Source organism: Diplotaxodon limnothrissa, linkage group LG3 (genome assembly GCF_057381915.1).
Source record: "Diplotaxodon limnothrissa isolate DT_005_m linkage group LG3, D_limnothrissa_male_GT1.1, whole genome shotgun sequence".
NCBI lineage: Eukaryota > Metazoa > Chordata > Actinopteri > Cichliformes > Cichlidae > Diplotaxodon > Diplotaxodon limnothrissa.
In genome coordinates this window covers 5,449,890-5,470,135 of record NC_140598.1, presented here as the reverse complement: position 1 = coordinate 5,470,135, position 20,246 = coordinate 5,449,890, and the positions used below count along the sequence as shown (strand labels likewise).

The following is a 20,246-nucleotide window of genomic DNA, read 5'->3' as shown; positions in this document are numbered from 1 at the left end:
CAAGGCCAGGGGCAACTTGTCAGTGCTGCCTATTACAACGTGAGAAGATTCTCCACAAAACTTGCGCTCTGGAAAGCTCAGCTCTCTCAGACAAACCTTTGCCATTTCCAAGCATGCAAGGCACTCGTGGATGCAGGCACACCATTCAGTGCTGACAAGTATGTTGATGTCATTTTGAGGCTACAGGAGGAATTTGATCACAGATTTGATGACTTCAAGACACACAGAGCCACCTTTCACATTTTTGCGGACCCCTTCTCCTTTGATGTGCAAGATGCCCCTTCTGTGCTTCAAATGGAGCTCATTGAGCTGCAGTGCAACTCTGAACTCAAAGCAACGTTCAGGGAGGTGAGTGGAAAAGCAGACAAGCTTGGACAATTTTTGAGAGAATTGAGCCCTAGTTTCCCTCGGCTTTCCCGAATGTTCAAGTGGACCATGTGCCTTTTTGGTAGCACATACTTGTGCCAAAAGCTCTTCTCCACTTTGAACTTCAATAAGTCCAAGTACAGGTCCAGACTTACGGATGATCATCTTCAAGACATACTGAGGGTCGCAACTGCTTCCTCCCTCAGGCCAAATCTGGCTCGGCTATGCGAGAGGAAACGCTGCCAGGTCTCTAGCAGCAAGGAGTAGGCAAGAGAAGCCATGTTCAGATGAACAGTTCATTTTCTACAGTGTTCCATTCATGTTCAGAAGAAGGTTATAGAACTGTTAATACAGACATTTCAATCTAAATACAGCAGATATAGAAGACTGAAAGAAACACACAAGTTCACTGACTAAAAATATCTTATTATTATTTTATTTATGTATTACAGATTGATTTATTTTCTTATTAATTCTTACTTTGTTTATTTATTTTTCATATTTTGTGTTAAAAAATAAAAATAAAGAGATTTGAGAAGATTGGAATTTTTTAACCATGCCTTTCTTGTGGAAAACCTAATGCGGCCCAGCCTCACCCAGACTCTGCCTGCAGTGGCCCCCAGCTAAATTGAGTTTGAGACCCCTGTCCTACACAATAAATCAGTAAGAGAGGGTACGACCTCTCTCATGGCCCCAAGTGGTGTGTGCATGCCAGAGCACTCTGGAAGGCACACAGAGTCTTTACAGACTACTAAGGATCAAACCTCTATCATTATGCAATCGATTATACAACTCTAAGCATATATGAGTAAATATTTCTAAGCATAAATGACAGTCAACAATATAAACCTTACAGCTGGTTTTAATAACAGAATTTATTTGTTTCTCAAATGAGAAAGAGCTATCGAGAAACACTCCTAAATCTTTAGTTCTTAACTTTTCCAGTGGGCCAAGGTCAACATTAACTGCTAATGCTAAATAGGCTGCCGTTATTAACTAATGCTAATTTGATGTGAATTAGCATTATGCACTAATGCTAACACTTACTTTTTAACAATGTGAGTAGCTAATGCTAACACTATTTCCCTTAACTTTATAACAATGTGAACGGCTAATGCTAACACTCTTTTTCCTAGCATTACAACATCTGAGCTGCTAATGCTAAGTAGGCCGCCATTAGCACCTACGTCTAATTTAAGGCAAATATGCATTAGAACCTAATGCTCATATCGTTTTCCTTTGCTTTATAACAATTTGAGCAGCTACTTCTAAATAGCATTAGCTAATAACAGCAGTCTATGTCTGTGAAGGTTCTCAGTCATCCAGGTCATCATAGTCAAAGGAGCTTGCAAAGAAAAGCGTCTGGACTTCTTTAAGTTGCTTGAAGACGTTTCACCTCTCATCCGAGAAGCTTCTTCAGTTCTAAGGTCAAATGGTGGAGAGTCCCAGATATAAACCTATTGGGAGTGACCCCCACAGAGGGACAAAAGGACCCCCTGATGATCCTCTAATCACCTGAGCCAAGGTGTGAAATTGGGTGTGGGACCCAATCAGCCAGAGTTTCGGGTGGGTTCATTGTGAAACCTGGCCCCACCTTATCATGCGAATTCCTGAGGTCAGATGGCCCAGGATGTGAGTGGGCGTTAAGGCGTCTGGGAAGGGATCTCAAAACTGGATTATAGATGGCAGAGAGTTGGTGTCGTAAACCCCGCCTCTGTTCAAAGATGGTCGCTCACAGTGGACATAGATGGCTTCTTTCACTCCTCTTTCAAATCATCTGTCCTCTCTGTCCAAAATGTGAACATTGGCATCCTCGAAAGAGTGTCCTTTATCCTTAAGATGCAGATGGACTGCTGAGTCTTGTCCTGTGGAGGTGGCTCTTCTATGTTGTGCCATGCGCTTGTGAAGTGGCTGTTTGGTCTCTCCAATGTAGAGGTCTGAGCATTCCTCGCTGCACTGTACAGCATACACCACGTTGTTAAGTTTGTGTTTTGGCGTTTTGTCTTTCGGGTGAACCAGTTTCTGTCTGAGTGTGTTGCTGGGTCTGAAATACACTGGGATGTCATGCTTGGAGAAAACTCTCCTGAGTTTTTCTGATACACCGGCTACATAGGGGATGACAATGTTGTTGCGTCTGTCCTTCTTATCCTCCCTCGCTGGTGTCTGGTCTTCTTTTCTGTGCCTCTTTGCTGACTTTAAAAACGCCCATTTAGGATAGCCACACGTTTTGAGTGCTTCCTTTACATGTGTGTGTTCCTTCTTTTTTCCTTCAGGTTGAGAGGGAACATGTTCTGCCCGGTGGTGTAGGGTCCTAATTACTCCAAGTTTGTGTTCCAGAGGGTGATGGGAGTCAAAAAGGAGGTACTGGTCCGTGTGTGTGGGCTTCCGGTAAATTTCGATGTTGAAACGTCTTCAAGCAACTGAAAGAAGTCCAGACGCTTTTCTTTGCAAGCTCCTTTGACAACAGCAGTCTAATTTAATGCAAGTTAGCCTCATTTGCATTATAACGATGTGAGGAGTTAATGCTAAGTATGCTGCCATTAGTGGCTAATTCTAATTAGGGGTGAATAATTATTACCAGCTAATGCTAGCACTGTAACCATGTGAGCTAGCGCAATAATTTTTTTTGCATATGAAACCTGAGGAGTTGTACTTACATCTTATGCCATCAGCTTGTCCTAGGTTACAGTTTCCTTCCACATATGCTTAGGACTCATATTGCACTGCTGGAAATAGTTTATTTTGATGCATATGCTGTTATTTTTCAAATTTGCAGTATAATATTTATTTTCGTTTTTCCTGCAGTATATAAAAATTGGTGTATTTCAAAAATGAAACTATGAAGGCACTCAAAATAAATTTCCTGTGGTGGGAAACTATTTTGTGCAACTTTTTTGTATTTACAGTTTTGAGGGATAAGCCTCTTAAATTTTTCTAACTAGAAATATATGTTAAAAAAAACAAAAACGATTTTCAATTTTTTTGTAGTTTATTGCACTTTTTTGCAATTTATGTAATTACTATGCACTTAATACATACATATTATTAAAATTTAGGCTGTAATGGTTGTATTGATGTATAGCAACTTGAAATGCTCCCAAAAATGGCTCTACAGCATGTAAAAATATAATATAAGCTCTGGCGGACTTGGTTCTATGGTAGGTCTTAAAGGGTTAAATCAATATCAGTAGCTAATCCGATTGTTCAGTCTGACGTCAGGTGAAGTCATTTTTATGCATTTAAGAGCTGTGTTGAATTCAACATTACAAACTGAACATTAGAACTATCCTCTTCTCCAGGATTTTCCTGATTTAACATTTCAATATGATTCATTTTTGTTCTCTACACCGGCCGTCATCACTTCAATTATTCCCACTGTGGATTTGATCATACTGTTTGCCCAGCATCTCTACATTTTCCCATCCATACCACCTGTAGCTCATTAAGACTATTAATACTGGAAACTGCTGTTGAAGCCTGATGGTGACACTTTCGGGTGAAGAAGTGAATTGCAGTAACAGGACTGGCTGGCTTATGATACACTGGACATTTCCAGCGCTTTGTTTTCTCTGCTCACAGACAACACAGATACACGCATGTATATACAGCCCACGTCCACCTCTGCACTCCTTCTGCTCCATTTCTATAGAGAATGTTGGGATTCAGAGATTCTTTTATTGCTACCATATAATTTGCCTTATGAAGAATGTATTAATAACATGTTTTACAGTATCAGTAATATTTCCTGCAGGGTTTATATTGCATTGAATATGTCTGTCATCACATTGACCTTTCTATTTTTATAGGTTGAGTTCATTTTATACACAATGCATAAATGTGCTTGGTTAGAGTTGATGTTCCATTCTAGGTTTTAAGCTTCACTGGTGAGAGTGTCCAGATGATACATGCTGAGGGAAACTAGAACATAGAAGGATAACTGCAATGCATGCTTACAGTACATATAATACATATAATCTAGGAATAGGCCTGAGCAGAGGCCCCAATGTTTCCAGCTTCTTGTTGCAAACCTGTTGCATTTTATTCTACTTGGTAACAGATGAGCAGAGTCAATAATTAGCCTCAGAGACCCTGAGGGCTTAAGATTATTACCTTGTATGGAAGGTGTTATAGAAAAGAGAAGTTCTATGTCTGCTTATAGCTATTAAAGGATGTACAAGGTGTACGAGTAACTGTGACTAATGTCTGGAACCTATTCTAATCTGTCATTGACGCCATGGGGGGCGTGTACCCCACTGCTTTATAAGTATCCACATTATGTATTTTGGTCAGAAGACATATGTTGATGTCTCTGGGCTGTTAATAAACTCATCGTTTGATTGCACTTTTCCGGAGCCTCTGTCGTTTATTGTCTGGTCTAAAGTTGATCGATCTCGCAGCATAAATAGAATAAACAACGTAACACAATCATTCTCCATTGTTTTCAACTCAACCAGCTGCATTTAATGAAGGAGTTTGAATGTACTTTACAACAGCTGCTGTTGTTTCCTGTCTGCATTCATGTTCTTAACTGTACTCCACACATTCTGAACTGGTGTAGTTCTTCCTAAAGTACTGCAGTATTCCTGCCAGTACATCCTTTTAGTTTTCCTAACTGTTTCCTCTGATGCTCGTTGCTATTTTTCCTCAATGCAAATTCATGCTAAGCTCCTTCATATCCATCCCTGTTTCTAAACCTGTAATAATTCCTTTAGTGTGTCTTTGGCTTAATTATGAGTCTGTCCACATGTTTGTAGTTCCCCACTTGCTTTGGTTTCTTAGCTCTGATTCTCTCAAATTTATCCTTGAAATCATTTACTGGCATCTCTCCCTCTCACTCCCACTATCCCCAGAACACCATCTCCTGGCCTCTTTGCATTTTCTCCAATCATCCCTGTTTCTAGAGTCTCGCCCCATCTGCAGGCAGTCCAAGAGAAACTGCCTCTGCCATTTTCTTCTTCTTAATCTTTATTTTTCTCTTCACTTTCTCCATTGGGTTTTCTTAGACGCACTTTCCAGAAAGCAGCAACATTTTTTGTGCCCCATTTTTCAAATTGTGCATCTTACTTCAGCTTAATGTGTTTCCTGTTTTGTTTTTACACAGGTCATGTAAAAGAAATCCTACCAGAGACTCGACAAAGCTGAACTGAAAGACAGCACGGGCAATAAATCAGAGCAGCACAAAACTTAAGCACACATATATGTAATGGGGAAGGCTTTAGGACCCAGGGGACTCAATGGAGGGCATAAAAGAGGGAGTAGTAACAGGTGCTGATGATTCCCACTGACAAGCGGCTGTGAGTAATGGATGCTTGAGTAGGTGAAGAGCCAAGAAGTTTTAATTGCCTACGACGCAAACTGTTGTTTTAAACCTCTATAGATGAGGTTCAAGGTATAGGCTGTTTGTCTTTTAGTGTCCTTTCTTAAATTTTGTTGAAATGTATTTGATGTTTATTATAATTTATGTTTTAGTAGTGATTTCTGTTGAAGAAAAAGCCAAGATAAATCAGATGTGCAGCAAATACAGTTGCCTACTCGAGGTATGTTAATTTGATATATTGAACATTAAAAAAGTCTATTTGTGCACTATAATTTAACTTGTATTGTATTTCCTCCTGTAGGGCAGGCTGCACATGCGAATGATTCACTGTTTTTTCCTCCTTCTCTGTGTGGTTGTGTTGTTGTTTTTTTTGGTTTTAGCAGGGTCACCGTTTTTAATTATTTCCGTTGTTTTATGCCGGGTTTTGCTTATTTTTATTGGGTTGGTGCAATACTAAGCGGGCAACGTGCAATCCCTGAGTGGGGCTCATACCTTGGGGGAATGGGGACTTTTTAGAGGTGCTCTGTGTGTGGATTTGCCGTGATTAAGGTTTATTAAGAGTGCTTTTGTATTACCACCGTTTATTGCCTGAGCTAGCACTTAGTGCATGCTATAAGTGTTCGGTTGGGCCTGTATATGTTTGAGGTGGATTTGTCTCTTTTAGAGTGACGAGCACCTGGGACCGCCAAGGAGGAACAAACCCTCAGGTGATAGTTGCGCTGCTGGCAGGTTGCACCAATACTATCTCTTTTTTTTAGTGATGTTTTAGGGTTTTTTTTCTTTTTCTCAAAACTTTGGTGTCTTGTTATATTAATAAATTTTTGAACATCTTTTACTGATATTGACCCTTTTGTCCCGTTTATTCTGGACTCGGTCCTGTGAGAGTTTTGGGCCTGAAAGTTCGTACCAGTAATAGTAGAGGCCCACAGCGGTTACTTGGTGGCTTACTCCACGCTACATATATAAGGTGATTTAACAAATCATGTCTGTTGTAAATGAGTAAGCCATTTATCGACCTGACTCGGGTTTTAAAATCATCATCAGAAAAGACTGAATCCTGACCTGAAAATCCCAAGTGTACACTTTGGACTTTCCACTGCAGAAAACAGAAGCTTCAGTCCTGAATCCTGCAGGTTGTTGTTACCCAGATCCAGCTCTGTTAGATGGGAGGACTGGGAGCTCAGGACTGAGGACAGAGCTTCACAGCTTCTGTCTGACAGGTTACAGCCACTCAGTCTGAAGAAAGGATAACAAGAAGACATGAAACACTTGTGTTAAAGTATATTCATGGTACCATGAGGAGCTACTACATTTACAGTATTTCAACAGTGTTTCAGGACATGCTGGAATCCTTATTGCCTCATGTTACAAAAGTCAAATGTGGCAGTTTACTGTGACTTGCATGGATTCATTAAAAAAACAAAACATACGACATTTTCGCCTGAAAATATGTTAAAAGTTTATTTTGTGACCCAGACAGAGTAATAAGAGCAATATTAAAACTAAGTAGCTGCAGCCATTGTTGGAAACTGGAATTGGCTGGGCCGCGCTATGAATTCTGGGATATGGTTTTTCTATTTTGTTTTCCGGGTGGAAAATCAGGAGAAATACGGGAGAATGGTGGCTCCGGGAGATTTTCGGGAGGGGCAATGAAATTCCGGATTCTCCCGGAAAAATCAGGAGTGTTGGCATGTATGTTTCCAGGACATCCTGGAATCCTTATTGCCTCATGTTACAAAAGACAAATGTGGCAGTTTACTGTGACTTGCATGGATTTATTAAAAAAAAAAACAAAAAAAAAAAACATACACACAATGTTATTTTTTTCCAAATGAAATTGATTAAATGATGTTAATTGATTAAAAAAAAAATCGATATTGCTTGATCTGACCTCAGCGTTTCCAGTTTGCAGTATTGACTCTTTATCCCAGCAGACAGAAGCTTCACTCCTGAATCCTGCAGGTTGTTGTTACCCAGGTCCAGCTCTGTCAGATGGGAGGACTGGGAGCTCAGGACTGAGGACAGAGCTTCACAGCTTCTGTCTGACAGGTTACAACCACTCAGTCTGAAATCAAGCAGGAAGGAAGAGAAGATCAACCAAACAAATCAGAGCTTTATTGCTTTTTTATTGTTTTTAAGTAAAAATCAGTGAGGTGCTGGTAGATTCTGTTCTTTTGGTTTATTACCCAATAACACACACATACACTAATATTTGTGACTTTTGTAATAGTAGCGTTTACAATGCAAAGCAACAGCGATCACAGATTGAAGGGGCCTGAATAAAACTACAATGCAGTGATTTTTAAGATGACCCATTCTTCCAATTTAAAAATAATTCTTTATCTCATACTGAATCTTGGTGCACCTCCCCCCAGTTTATTAAAATGAAGAGGTACTGAAGTTGCTGTAATTGATGTGTGATGCCACTGATTTCCTTCCTGATCCAATACAAAGTAAAATTCAGGCTGGTATCTGCGATACTGATGAAAACCATTCCTTCAGAATCAATACAAGACATAAGAAAATATGATGTTTTGTATAACATAAAAAGCCTGAATTTTAAAATATTCAGTTAATAATCAAAAACAGATGTAACTGAAAATAATAAAACTGAGAAACATTTTATGGCCATTCGATCCTTTTACAACCATTGCAAGAGCTTGGTTGGCATAGCCGGCAATACATTGGATAGTAATAAGTCCGGTGGGTGATGGGCTCCACCAGGGCTGCCCTTTGTCACCGATTCTGTTCATAAATTTTATGTTTAAAGGCTGTATCAAAAGTTCATTCAAGTTACAATATTGTGGTCAAAAGTTCTCCTTTTTTCTTTTATACTATACAACTAAGCTGGCTCATGGTTTTAGGACACGGATCTGTCATGGAAGAAATCTATGACCACTTTTAATCAACATTTTAAAAATAAACATGATCACAGATTTACTTACAGAGCTTTGTTGGAGGCTTTGACCACTGGCAGCAGCCTCAGAAGAGCCTCCTCTGAAGCAGAGTATTTCTTCAGGTCAAACACATCCAGATCTTCTTCTGATGACAGTAAGATGAAGACCAGAGCTGACCACTGAGCAGGAGACAGTTCATCTGTGGAGAGACGTCCTGATCTCAGGGACTGTTGGATCTCCTCCACTAGAGAACGATCATTCAGTTCATTCAGACAGTGGATCAGATTGATGCTTGTCTCTGCAGACAGATTCTCACTGAGCTTCTCCTTGATGTACTGGACTGTTTTCTTATTGGTCTGTGAGCTACTTCCTGTCGGTGTCATCAGACCTCGTAGGAGAGTCTGATTGGTCTGCAGTGAAAGACCCAGGAGGAAGCGGAGGAACAAGTCCAGGTGTCCATTTGGACTCTGTAAGGCCTTGTTCACAGCACTCTGGTGGAGAGATTGAAGTTTTAGTTTGTTAAATAGTTTAGACCATGTAGAGGTTGTTTGTTGTTGTTCCATCAGATTGAGTCCAGAGTTGATGAAGGTCAGATGGACATGAAGAGCAGCCAGCAACTCCTGAACACTCAGATGGATGAAGCAGAACACCTTGTCCTGGTACAGTCCTCTCTCCTCTTTAAAGATCTGTGTGAACACTCCTGAGTACACTGAGGCTGCTCTGATATCGATGCCACACTCTGTCAGGTCTGATTCATAGAAGATCAGGTTTCCATTCTGCAGCTGATCAAAAGCCAGTTTTCCCAGACACTCCATCATCTTCCTGCTCTCTGGACTCCAGTGTGGATCTGTCTCAGCTCCTCCATCATACTTGACCTTCTTCACTTTGGCCTGAACCACCAGGAAGTGGATGTACATCTCAGTCAGGGTCTTGGGCAGCTGTCCTCCCTCTCTGGTTTCCAGCACATCCTCCAGAACTGTAGCAGTGATCCAGCAGAAGACTGGGATGTGGCACATGATGTGGAGGCTTCGAGATGTCTTGATGTGGGAGATGATCCTGCTGGCCTGCTCCTCATCTCTGAATCTCTTCCTGAAGTACTCCTCCTTCTGTGGGTCAGTGAACCCTCTGACCTCTGTCACCATGCCAACACACTGAGGAGGGATCTGATTGGCTGCTGCAGGTCGTGTGGTTATCCAGAGGCGAGCAGAGGGAAGCAGTTTCCCCCTGATGAGGTTTATCAGCAGCACATCCACTGAGGTGGACTTTCTAGGGTCAGTTAGGATTGTAGTTTTGTGGAAGTCCAGAGGAAGTCGACACTCATCCAGACCATCAAAGATGAACACAACCTGGAAGTCTTCAAAGCTGCAGATTCCTGCTTCTTTGGTTTCAGTAAAGAAGTGATGAACAAGTCCCACCAAGCTGAACTTTTCCTCTTTCAGCACATTCAGCTCTCTGAAAGTGAATGGAAATATGAACTGGATGTCCTGGTTGGCTTTGTCTTCAGCCCAGTCCAGGCTGTATTTCTGTGTTAAGACTGTTTTCCCAATGCCAGCCACTCCCTTTGTCAGCACTGTTCTGATTGGTTCGTCTCTTCCAGGTGAGGCTTTAAAGATGTCTTCTTGTCTGATGGTTGTTTCTGGTCTGTCTGGTTTCCTGGATGCTGTTTCAATCTGTCTGACCTCATGTTCATCATTGACCTCTGCAGTCCCTCCCTCTGTGATGTAGAGCTCTGTGTAGATCTGATTCAGGAGGGTTGGGTTTCCTGCTTTAGCGATGCCCTCAAACACACACTGGAACTTCTTCTTCAGGGTGGATTTAAGGTTACGATGACAAACTGCAGCTTGAACTTCTGAATGAGAAGAAAAATAAACACTCAATTCCAAAAAGAACTAATCTTTAAAACATGTTGTTCCATCTTCCATCTCTGGAAAATGTTCATTTATCCAGCAGCTTAAATCTTTAGATAAATCCTCTTACGTCTCTGCAGACGGTCAGCCAGCTCCTCCTGCTTCATTCTCCTCAGGAAGTCCACTGTGATCTTCACAAACGCCTCTCTGCTGCTGCTCCTCTGACTCTCTAAGCACTCTGGGTAATCTGGACTCAGAACCTTCTGGATCTTCTTCAGCTCGTTCTTCACAAAAGTGATGATGTTGTCCTCCAGCAGCTGGAACAGAATATTCATGAATGAGCCAATCAGACTGAAATCATGGAGCCAAACATTGGATCCATGTTGGACACACTGACGATCCACTGGTCTACAAAGAGCAGCATGGAGACGACTGTGAACAGAACAGATGTAACAGTAGTTGTTGTACATGTACAGACCATAAATATGGAGTCCAGCTGTGTTTGATGCTGCTGGGCAGACTGACCACTGGGAACCTCTGAGCTCTGCTGCTCAACTCTGTGGAGGAACCATGAAGGATTAGATCAACACAGGATAAAGATCCAGGAGTTTCTGCTCAAATAACTTCATCTGAATCAAGTCTGTCAAGTTTTAAACTCTCAGATTGTGAACATATCAGTAATTTTCAGTCTGTTTTCATGGACGTCCTTTCAGTGGTGATGTCAGGGATGATTTTGAAGAAGCTCATCAAACTGAACCATCAGCAGATCACTGCTCCAAAACCAGAACATGATCCGAGTCTTCCTCCACCACCAGAACACCAGCTTTACTAACGTGGTAGATCAGTGTAGTACAGATCAATAACTGATGAGTCATTTGATCAAAATCACTGAGTGCTTCACGTCTGACCCTCTGATGCTTCTGTAGACATTTTGCATATTTAATGAATGTCTGACAGTTTTACATTCATTCTATGAACACAGTGGAAATGTTGTGTTATAGTCTCCATGTTGTTTCCAGCATCATAAATTCTTAAGTTCAGAAAATTAGATTCTTTCTTCACAGCTGAAAAACAACAACATTTATTCTCTATTGAAATCTGCATCGTCCACTCCAAAGGTCACAATCTGAAGGTAACATCTGGTTTTGTTCCCTGTGGTTAACTCTGAGCATCAGTATGGTGGGATTTATCCACTACATCCACACCACTGTGGTTCAGTGTTGTCCTGATGGAGTAACAGCAGCCAGTATGATCCAGGCTTTAGCTGCTGGGTCTCTGTGTGACCTCTCAGACTGTTTAACAGATCAGACACAAAGAGAATCAGAGCAGCTCTGTTCTTTAAAGACAAACATGAACCCACTCAGGTCACACTTTCCCCACAGATATGAGCATCACTGTCCTCAAACAGCAAATGACCAAGTCGAACATTTGGATCTTTTCTCTTTCATTGTTTTCTTTTTAATGAATCTTTGTAACAATCTGAGGATGTTTCAGGTCATATTTATCCAGGAAACACAAACATGTAAAGGAGTCATCACAGCTCTCTGACCTCGTTGCTCCAGGTTCACCACTGAAGAATGGATTATAATCTTTGGACTGGTCACTCCTCACAGACGGACAGCTGGACCCTGCAGACTCTGCTCTGTCCTCCTCTTCTTCCATCATCATCTTCAGTCAGTCTGAGAGGTAAACCACAAACACTCAGTGAGTTCACATTAACAGGAGGAACTGAGTTACAGTCGCTGACCTCTGACCTGTCATGTAACCTAGAAACCAGGTCACATGATTCACATCAGCTCACACACACTTTCTACCTTCACCTTTAGAGGAAACACAAATCATTCATGTGCATCAACTGAAATCCTCCTTTCATCATGTGTGCTGTCCAAATATATTTTTAGGGTGGCTTAACTTGTTTCAGATCTAGCTGTAGTTCTAAGTTGAGTTTCAGTTTTGTGTGTTTTGTAACACTTCTTCCTGTTGGAGAGGAGCCAACACTTTGTGACGCAGTATTTTTAAGACCGACATGTTGAACCTGTATCTAACACACATCTATACGAAGTATTCATTTACAAAGTGCGCTCTCTGTCTCCTGCTGTGCGTGTAAATAAAAACATCTGGAGCTCAGCGGCTCTCCGGTTGAGCTCAGGCCACATTCAGTGTGTTTAGTCTGATTCCCGGACTCTGATCACACAAGGCCAGAAAATGGCGGAGACACTCGGCCTTGTTGGAAAACATTACACACTGACTTTAATGGAGAGACCGGAAATACAAACACACACAGTTTGTTGTGTGAAGAAATCAAACACGAGCTGAACAAACAGTAAAGTTCCTAAAGACAAACTGTTAAAGGAGGAAACAAAGCAAACTTACAGTTTCTTCACACACCAACAACAAGCTCCACTCCACACCTGGACACTAAACACGGACACACAGGTGAGCTGCTTCCTGGAAGGAGGCGGGGCTCCACCTGAAACTCAGCACAGGTGGGAGGGGCTCAGCTCTGTGTGTGCTGATGTGTTAACTTTAAAAATATGCCGTCTGACTGCTCAGACTGAGTCAGAGTAAAGTTCACATGCTGACGTGTGGAGACATGAAACCTTGTTGTAGCTGCAGGTGTGAACACACTGATCCCAGATCAGCTCTGCTGTATTTGTAACATGAACATTTCTGCTGCAAAGCTTCAAATGTTCAGCATGTTTCTCTGTTTCCAGTCTATAGATCCAGTCACACTTTCTACCTTCACCTGTGCAGTAAAGACTGAGAGCAGAGCTGAAACCAAGCGTCCAATCAGGGAGCAGCATCAACACCTGAGCTTCATTCAGACTCTGTTATTGAAGATGTTGTTGGTACAAAGTTCATCTGCTGCTCACATGAATCCATGAAAGATTTATTTCACTGAATGTTTCTTCAAAGCTCATTTCAACCTGTTGAAGTCATGAATGAAAGTGCAGACTGAGAGTGGATCACATGATGTTTGAGGTGTGTCATGTGACATGTTCAGTATTGTCACACATGTCTAGATTGTCCCTGATATCATAACTGCTCAAACACTGATGATTATATTTGAAGAATTATTCCTGATGGCAGCAAAGTTTGAATGGAGCTCTCTGTCTGTGCTGATTTGTCGCCCTCTGGAGGTCAAAGCACAAACTGCATGATGTCACTGTAACCACCACAGTGACAGGAAGTGTTTTTAAATGATGAAATATGTCAGTGATGCTGATAATGTGTTCATCACAGACGTTCAGGCTGACATGAATCAAAGTTAATGTCATTATGGACCAAGGACAGTACTCTGGGTCTCCTGCAGAACAACTCGAGCTGTGATACCTGAATGAAGAGCCTCTGCTGCTTTAAAGAAGGAGGCTCGAGGCAGAGGTGAGGTGCAGACCAACCAGCTTTTATTCAGCAACTTTAACAGAAGGATCAGAAAAATAAAACTATACAGCACAGTGATGCTGACTGAAGCCACAGCATTAATAATTTCCCCCAGGGATTAATAAAGTATTCTGATTCTGATTCTGATTCTGAAACTAAACAAGCATCGGATCATCTTTAACAACATCTAATAAATAATGACAACTATTTAATCCTGTATTTCCTACAATAAAGCCTGTTCAGATATTTGTTGCTGATGGAAATGTAAAAGGCTCCCAGGAACCAAAGGACAAAAACAGAGGCAACAGTCACAACTGCAAAGGATCCCCTAACACATAAACTGGTTCGAAGATATTTTCTAGCTCTGTGTCCCTTTGTGTTTATTAGTGTGTTCATGAAGGAGATTTTCCTGGCCTGGATTTTATACAAATATTCTGCAGTACATCAAAAATGAAAGAAAACCATTAGTCAACATATGAACATCACCTCTGAAGTTACAGAGCTTTGATTGGAGACACAGCTGAGCGTTTTGCATTTTGCATAATTAATTACATAATTAATTATGTAACCATAATTAAATGGTTACATCATCTTTAAAGTCCCCAGAGATCAGGAAAAGGGCCTGAGGGTGCTGTGTTTGGAGTCTGCTGGTTACAGTGTGCAGGACCTCACAGGCTGCTGCAGCGTTAGCAGAGGGCGGGACATACACAGCTATCATAATCACGTGTGTAAACTCTCGTGGTAGATAGTACGGTCTCATGCTAACCGCTAGCAGCTCAATGTCCTTACAGCATAGCGTCTCTTTGATAGAGAAATGCCCAGAGTTACACCATCTATCGTTCACAAACACAGCCAGACCCCCTCCTCCCTTCTTACCACTCTCCGCTGTTCTGTCATAAGAGGCTCAGCAGCTAAAGCAGCACACCTGGGTCTCCCAGCCTATTAAAAGCAGCCCTTTGCTTCACCTGCTTCACTAAACATTATTATTTTAAGCAGAGTGGTGTGATTTATGTAGGCATTGCTGTGTGACAGGATGACTTTTCTTGCACACCCACCAAATGAGGGCGCACATGCTTCCACGCCCACTGGTGACTGCACACATCCTTTCAAGGAAGCATTTCATTCATCCCTAATGTGATATTCTGGATTAGGCTCTTAAAAGGATCAGGACAGAAGGACGTGGATAGGTGCCTTTATTGAACAGCAGGACATCACACACTAACTTGTTGTTTCTTAGCGGTGCAGAAAACTACCCTTTTTTGTTGTTATATATTGGTCAACCAAGAACTAGCCCTGTAACAGGCACTTCTGTATTTTACCACTGGGGGGCAACAATTCACTCTATTACATTCCTCCCCTTTTAGATTTGTAATTGAAGTAAGCAACCCTTTAAAGAATGTATTTCACTGCCCCCACCAAAAAGAAATATTCTGTGGCCCTTACGAACAATGAACAAATGTAGCCATTACTTCCATTATTAACTCTTCACTTCTAAAATAACTGGCAGTAAATAACTAAAACATAACTCTACATTTTCAAAGATTCAGTCTCTTTGGGGGAACTCTGCGTCTCTCTGGGTATCTGCGTTCCACAGATGGGCTTTGGGTGGTTTCTGGGTTGGATACTGGTGGTTCATCGGTTGTCTGTTTAGGTGGTTCAGGAGGTAAGGAGTGTGATGTTAAAATCCCAGGTGGACTTGGTGGTATCTCTGGAACAACACTGTCCATAATCACTTCTGGCCGTCCCTCTGAAACCGGTGAAAATATAACTGGGGGTTTCTCCACAGTCTGTCTCCATGGTAACAGGTGATCCACATGTATTGTGCGTGTTCTCTGTCCCTCTTGTATCAGGTAAGTAACACTTCCCATTTTCTTCAGAACTGTTCCCTGAGTCCATTTTGTTTCCCCCCCCCCCCTGAAGTTTCGGATACGCACAGCGTCTCCCTCCGAAAAAACACGAACAGGTTGGGTTTTGTAATCATGGTGTCGCTTCTGCTCAGACTGTTTCTGTTCAATGTGTCTGCTTAGTTCAGGTTTCAGCAGGCTGAAGCGAGTCCGGATCTGACGTTTCAGGAACAACTCTGCTGGTGTACGACCCGTTACAGTGTGCGGTGTACTGCGATACATGATAAGGAAGTTTGCCAAACGATGACTGAGTGGCAATGTGGCCTTACCATCTGCTTCCAGCACATTTTTCATCAGGGATCGTTTCAGGATTTGTACTGACCTCTCTGCTGCCCCGTTTGATGCAGGATGATAGGCAGGAACAGCTGTGTGTCTGATCCCATTTAACTCCAGAAACTGATTGAATTCCTTTGACACAAGTTGAGGTCCATTGTCTGAAACAAGCTCTTCTGGAAGTCCATATGAAGCAAATAACCCTCTCAAAACCTCAATGGTGTTGTGTGAGGTAATGGATGGCATAGGGAACACTTCCAACCATTTTGAATGACTGTCAATGACAACTAAAAAGTACTGCTTGCCTTTTTCAGCGAAATCAATGTGAATCCGTTGCCAAACTCTCTCAGGCCACTTCCACGGATGGAGTGGTGCAACGGGTGGTGACTTCTGTACAGCCTGACAGACTGAGCAGCTTTGAACCAGTTCTTGTATATCACCATCACAGCCTGGCCACCACAGGTAACTGCGAGCGAGTGCTTTCATACGACAGATACCTGGATGTTCATGATGCAGGTCTTCCAGCACTTTCTGTTGGTAAACCGGTGGAATGATGACCCGTTGTCCCCAAAGAACACATCCTTGTTCTGCTGACAGCTCGTGTCTGCGTGTAAAGTAAGGCTTAAGTGATTCGTCTTGCATATAACTTGGCCACCCATTCATGGTGTAGCTCCAGACCTTGCTGAGGATTGGATCCTTCATGGTTGCTCTCTCAATGTCTTTAGCTACTATTGGTAGCTCTTCCACATGTGAGAAATAGAAGATACTTCCCTCAGTAGCAATGTTGTCTGGCGTATTCCGAGGTAGACGTGACAATGCATCTGCATTAGCATGTTCAGCTGATCTTCTATATTCAATGTCATAATTGTATGCCATTAGAATAAGAGCCCAGCGTTGCATTCTTAGTGCAGCGAGTGTTGGGACAGCTGACTTTGGCCCTAGTATAGCCAGCAGTGGCTTATGATCTGTTATGAGGGTGAATTTCCTTCCATACAGATATTTATGGAATTTCTTTACTCCAAAAATTATGGCAAGGGCCTCTTTTTCTATCTGGGCATACTTTCGCTCAGCTTCAGTTAATGTTCTTGATGCGAAAGCCACAGGCCTTTCCTCTCCATTTTCCATGACATGAGAGATGACTGCGCCCAATCCATAAGGTGATGCATCGCAGGCTAACTTCAATGGCAGATTTGTGCTGTAGTGCACCAACACTTTGTTCTGCAGCAGTAGACTTTTTGCATCCCTGAATGCTTTTGCACATTCCATGGTCCAAATCCATTTAGCATCTTTTCTCAACAGGTTATGCAAAGGCTGAAGAATGGTGGATGGATTTTCCAAAAATCGACTGTAGTAATTTAGAAGACCAAGAAAGGACTTCAGTTCAGTGACGTTTGTTGGTTCTGGTGCATTTGCTATGGCTGCTACCTTTTCCTCTAAAGGATGCAGACCATCCCTGTCAATACGATGTCCCAGGTACTCCACACTGCTCTGAAGAAAGTGGCACTTGGAAAGCTTCACTCTGACACCATGCTTCTCCAGACGTGTGAGTACTTCCTCCAACCTCTTCAAATGATCCCTTTCAGATGAAGCAGTGATGAGGATGTCATCCAAAAAGCAGGTGACATGCTCCATCCCCTGAAGGATTTGATCCATCACAGACTGGAAAAGAGCCGGAGCACTGGAAACACCATAGCTGAGGCGATTGTACTTATAGAGACCTTTGTGTGTGTTGATGACCAGATACTTCTCTGATTCTTCATCTAACTGTAGCTGCTGATAGGCATGAGAAAGGTCAAGTTTACTGAAGGATGTTCCTCCAGCTAAAGTAGCAAACAAATCTTCCGTATTAGGAAGTGGATATCTTTCCTCTTCAACACACTGGTTGACACTGACTTTGTAGTCACCACATATCCTAATTGTTTTGTCTGCCTTTGGCACAGTAACAATAGGGGATGCCCACTCACTTTTCTCAACCTTTGAAATAACCTTCACCTTTTCCAATCTGTCCAGCTCCTTTTCCACAGCTTCTTTTAGTGCATAAGGAACTGGGCGAGCTTTACAGAAAATTGGTGTGGTGTTTGGTTTAGTGTGGATTCTAGCTTTAAATCCCTTTATGCAGCCTTGGTCATCCGAAAACACTGCCTGATGGCGCTGAATCACTTCTAGTACTCCTGGCTTTGCTTCTTTCTGCACCAGTACCTTGTGTACTGTGAAAATCTGTTTCCAGTTCAGCTGTAGTTTCTTTAACCAGTTTCGTCCAATCAGAGCTGGTCTGTCTCCCTGAACAACGATCAGTGGTAGGGTGATGTTTTGAGTCCCATACTGTACTGGTAACATAATATATCCACGCACAGCAATGTGTTGGCCTGAGTAGGACTTGAGCTTTAGCCCACTGGCTGGTTTTATAGGGAAATGAGTGAGATGCATCTGATAATACTTGTCTGATACTACCGACACTGCTGATCCTGTATCCAGCAGCATGGTGGTGTTCTTGCTCCCAAGCGCAACATCCACTGTGTATCCCTTCTCACTGGAGGTGATGGAGTACATTGAATAAACTCCAAAAAGTTCAGCTTCATCATTCCTACTTGAGCATTCATCCTCAGTTTCCAAATACTGAGTTTGCTGACTGAATTTTTTATTCCTGCAAGCACGTGCAATGTGTCCTATTTTTGCACAAACATGACACTTTTCGCTCTTAAATTTGCACTCACGTGCTGAATGCTTTCCACCACAACGATAACATGGTTGCTTCATTCCTGTGTCTTTTTTAGGTCCCTTCCAGTTCTTTGGCTTGTTATTGCCCTCTTGCCTGTTCTGTCCTTTCCATCCTTTGTTGAAAAAATTTGGAGCATTTGTCAAGGCATTTACGTGGTGAGGGTCCTGGCGTCCTGAGAACTCCATCGTATTTTTCGAAGCGAGTTCCATGGATACGGCAATCTCACATGCACGTGGAAATGTAAGATCCTTTTCCGATAGTAGCTTGCGCTGCACAGCATCAGAACGCAGCCCACTAACAAAACGATCCCTCAGGGCCTCATCCAAATATTGTCCAAAATCACATGTGGCTGACAACTGCCTCAGGGCGACAACATAGTCAGAAACTGCCTCCCCTTCTTTCTGGTTACGTTTCTGAAAACGAAAACGCTCAGCTATCACCACTGGAGTCGGCTTATAATGCGCACTTAAAGCCCCAGTCAGCGCTGCATATCCCATGGTACTCGGTACCCTCGGAGACACAAGATTCTTTAGCAGCCTGTATGTATCTGCTCCGATCACAGAGAGAAACGTGCACACTTTCTTCTCATCGGAAACATCATTTGCCAACATCCATTGCTCCAACCACTCCAAATATGACTCAAAATCTTCCTTCGATTCATTATACTCTTCAACACGACCCACATGCATCGCCATGTTAGCTCACCAAAAGCTGTTCCGCTGCAGCCGTGAAGAAAACGTCTTGATTTGTCTTTTTCTTTACATGTGAACACAACCCTCCTACAGCCTCTGTCACGCTGTGGAAATCTTTAGAATCCTCGTCGCCAGTTGTGATATTCTGGATTAGGCTCTTAAAAGGATCAGGACAGAAGGACGTGGATAGGTGCCTTTATTGAACAGCAGGACATCACACACTAACTTGTTGTTTCTTAGCGGTGCAGAAAACTACCCTTTTTTTGTTGTTATATATTGGTCAACCAAGAACTAGCCCTGTAACAGGCACTTCTGTATTTTACCACTGGGGGGCAACAATTCACTCTATTACACCTAACAAATGGAACAAAACACTGTGCAGCGTGTTCAGGTTTGAACGTGGCCCTGGCCTCTCTCTGCATCCACCTGGCACATGCAACACACATCCACTCCCTGCTGAGCTGCTTGTATTTGATGTGTTGAAGTTTTGGTAAAGTTTGAATAAATTCCACTTTATTTATAGGAACATTTCATCTGTGGACTCCTGCTTCCCCTCTCCTTGAGCCAGTTTGTGACGGGAACATGACATAAGAAAAGTAATTTATCCCTTTTTGATTCTGTGTATCTGGCGCTCATCCAGTGAGTTCACACTTGGCAGAAACAGACTGAATTTGTCTGGAGAACTTTGGCTTCAGCCAAGTTAGATAAACACACTGTGTCTCTGTCAAAACAGCAGTGTAGTTGTGGCACCCCTGTGAGGGAATGACCACATGAATATTATTTTGTGTAAAACACTCATGTAACGGGACATTTTTCATTGCTATATGTATTTATTTTCAGTTTCTTTAAG

At 42.3% G+C, this 20,246-nt stretch overlaps 2 protein-coding genes across 2 annotated transcripts in view; both read right to left on the bottom strand.

Annotated features, from left to right (window-relative positions):
- Positions 1 to 20,246, bottom strand: part of LOC146634319 (protein NLRC3-like) — a 580,191-nt gene that overhangs the window by 211,520 nt on the left and 348,425 nt on the right. The window contains exon 6 of the mRNA XM_085376609.1: positions 7,575 to 7,748. Within this exon, the coding sequence (XP_085232735.1) occupies positions 7,575 to 7,748 (174 nt within the window). The remainder of the gene's footprint in view (positions 1 to 7,574; positions 7,749 to 20,246) is intronic.
- LOC146634324 (protein NLRC3-like) lies at positions 8,625 to 10,609 on the bottom strand. The gene is made up of 2 exons (XM_085376796.1): positions 10,558 to 10,609; positions 8,625 to 10,429 (listed from the first exon to the last, which is right to left on the bottom strand). The coding sequence occupies exons 1-2, from the start codon at positions 10,592 to 10,594 to the stop codon at positions 8,625 to 8,627; spliced, it is 1,842 nt and encodes a 613-aa protein (XP_085232922.1). The 5' UTR covers positions 10,595 to 10,609.

Bases quoted from the DNA above. Each gene is read 5' to 3' on its own strand.
- LOC146634324 (XM_085376796.1), bottom strand. From the start codon at position 10,594: ATGAAGCAGGAGGAGCTGGCTGACCGTCTGCAGAGAC. The intron at 10,430-10,557 runs GTAAGAGGATTT...CTTCTCATTCAG, and splicing joins GGCTGACCGTCTGCAGAGAC to AAGTTCAAGCTGCAGTTTGT.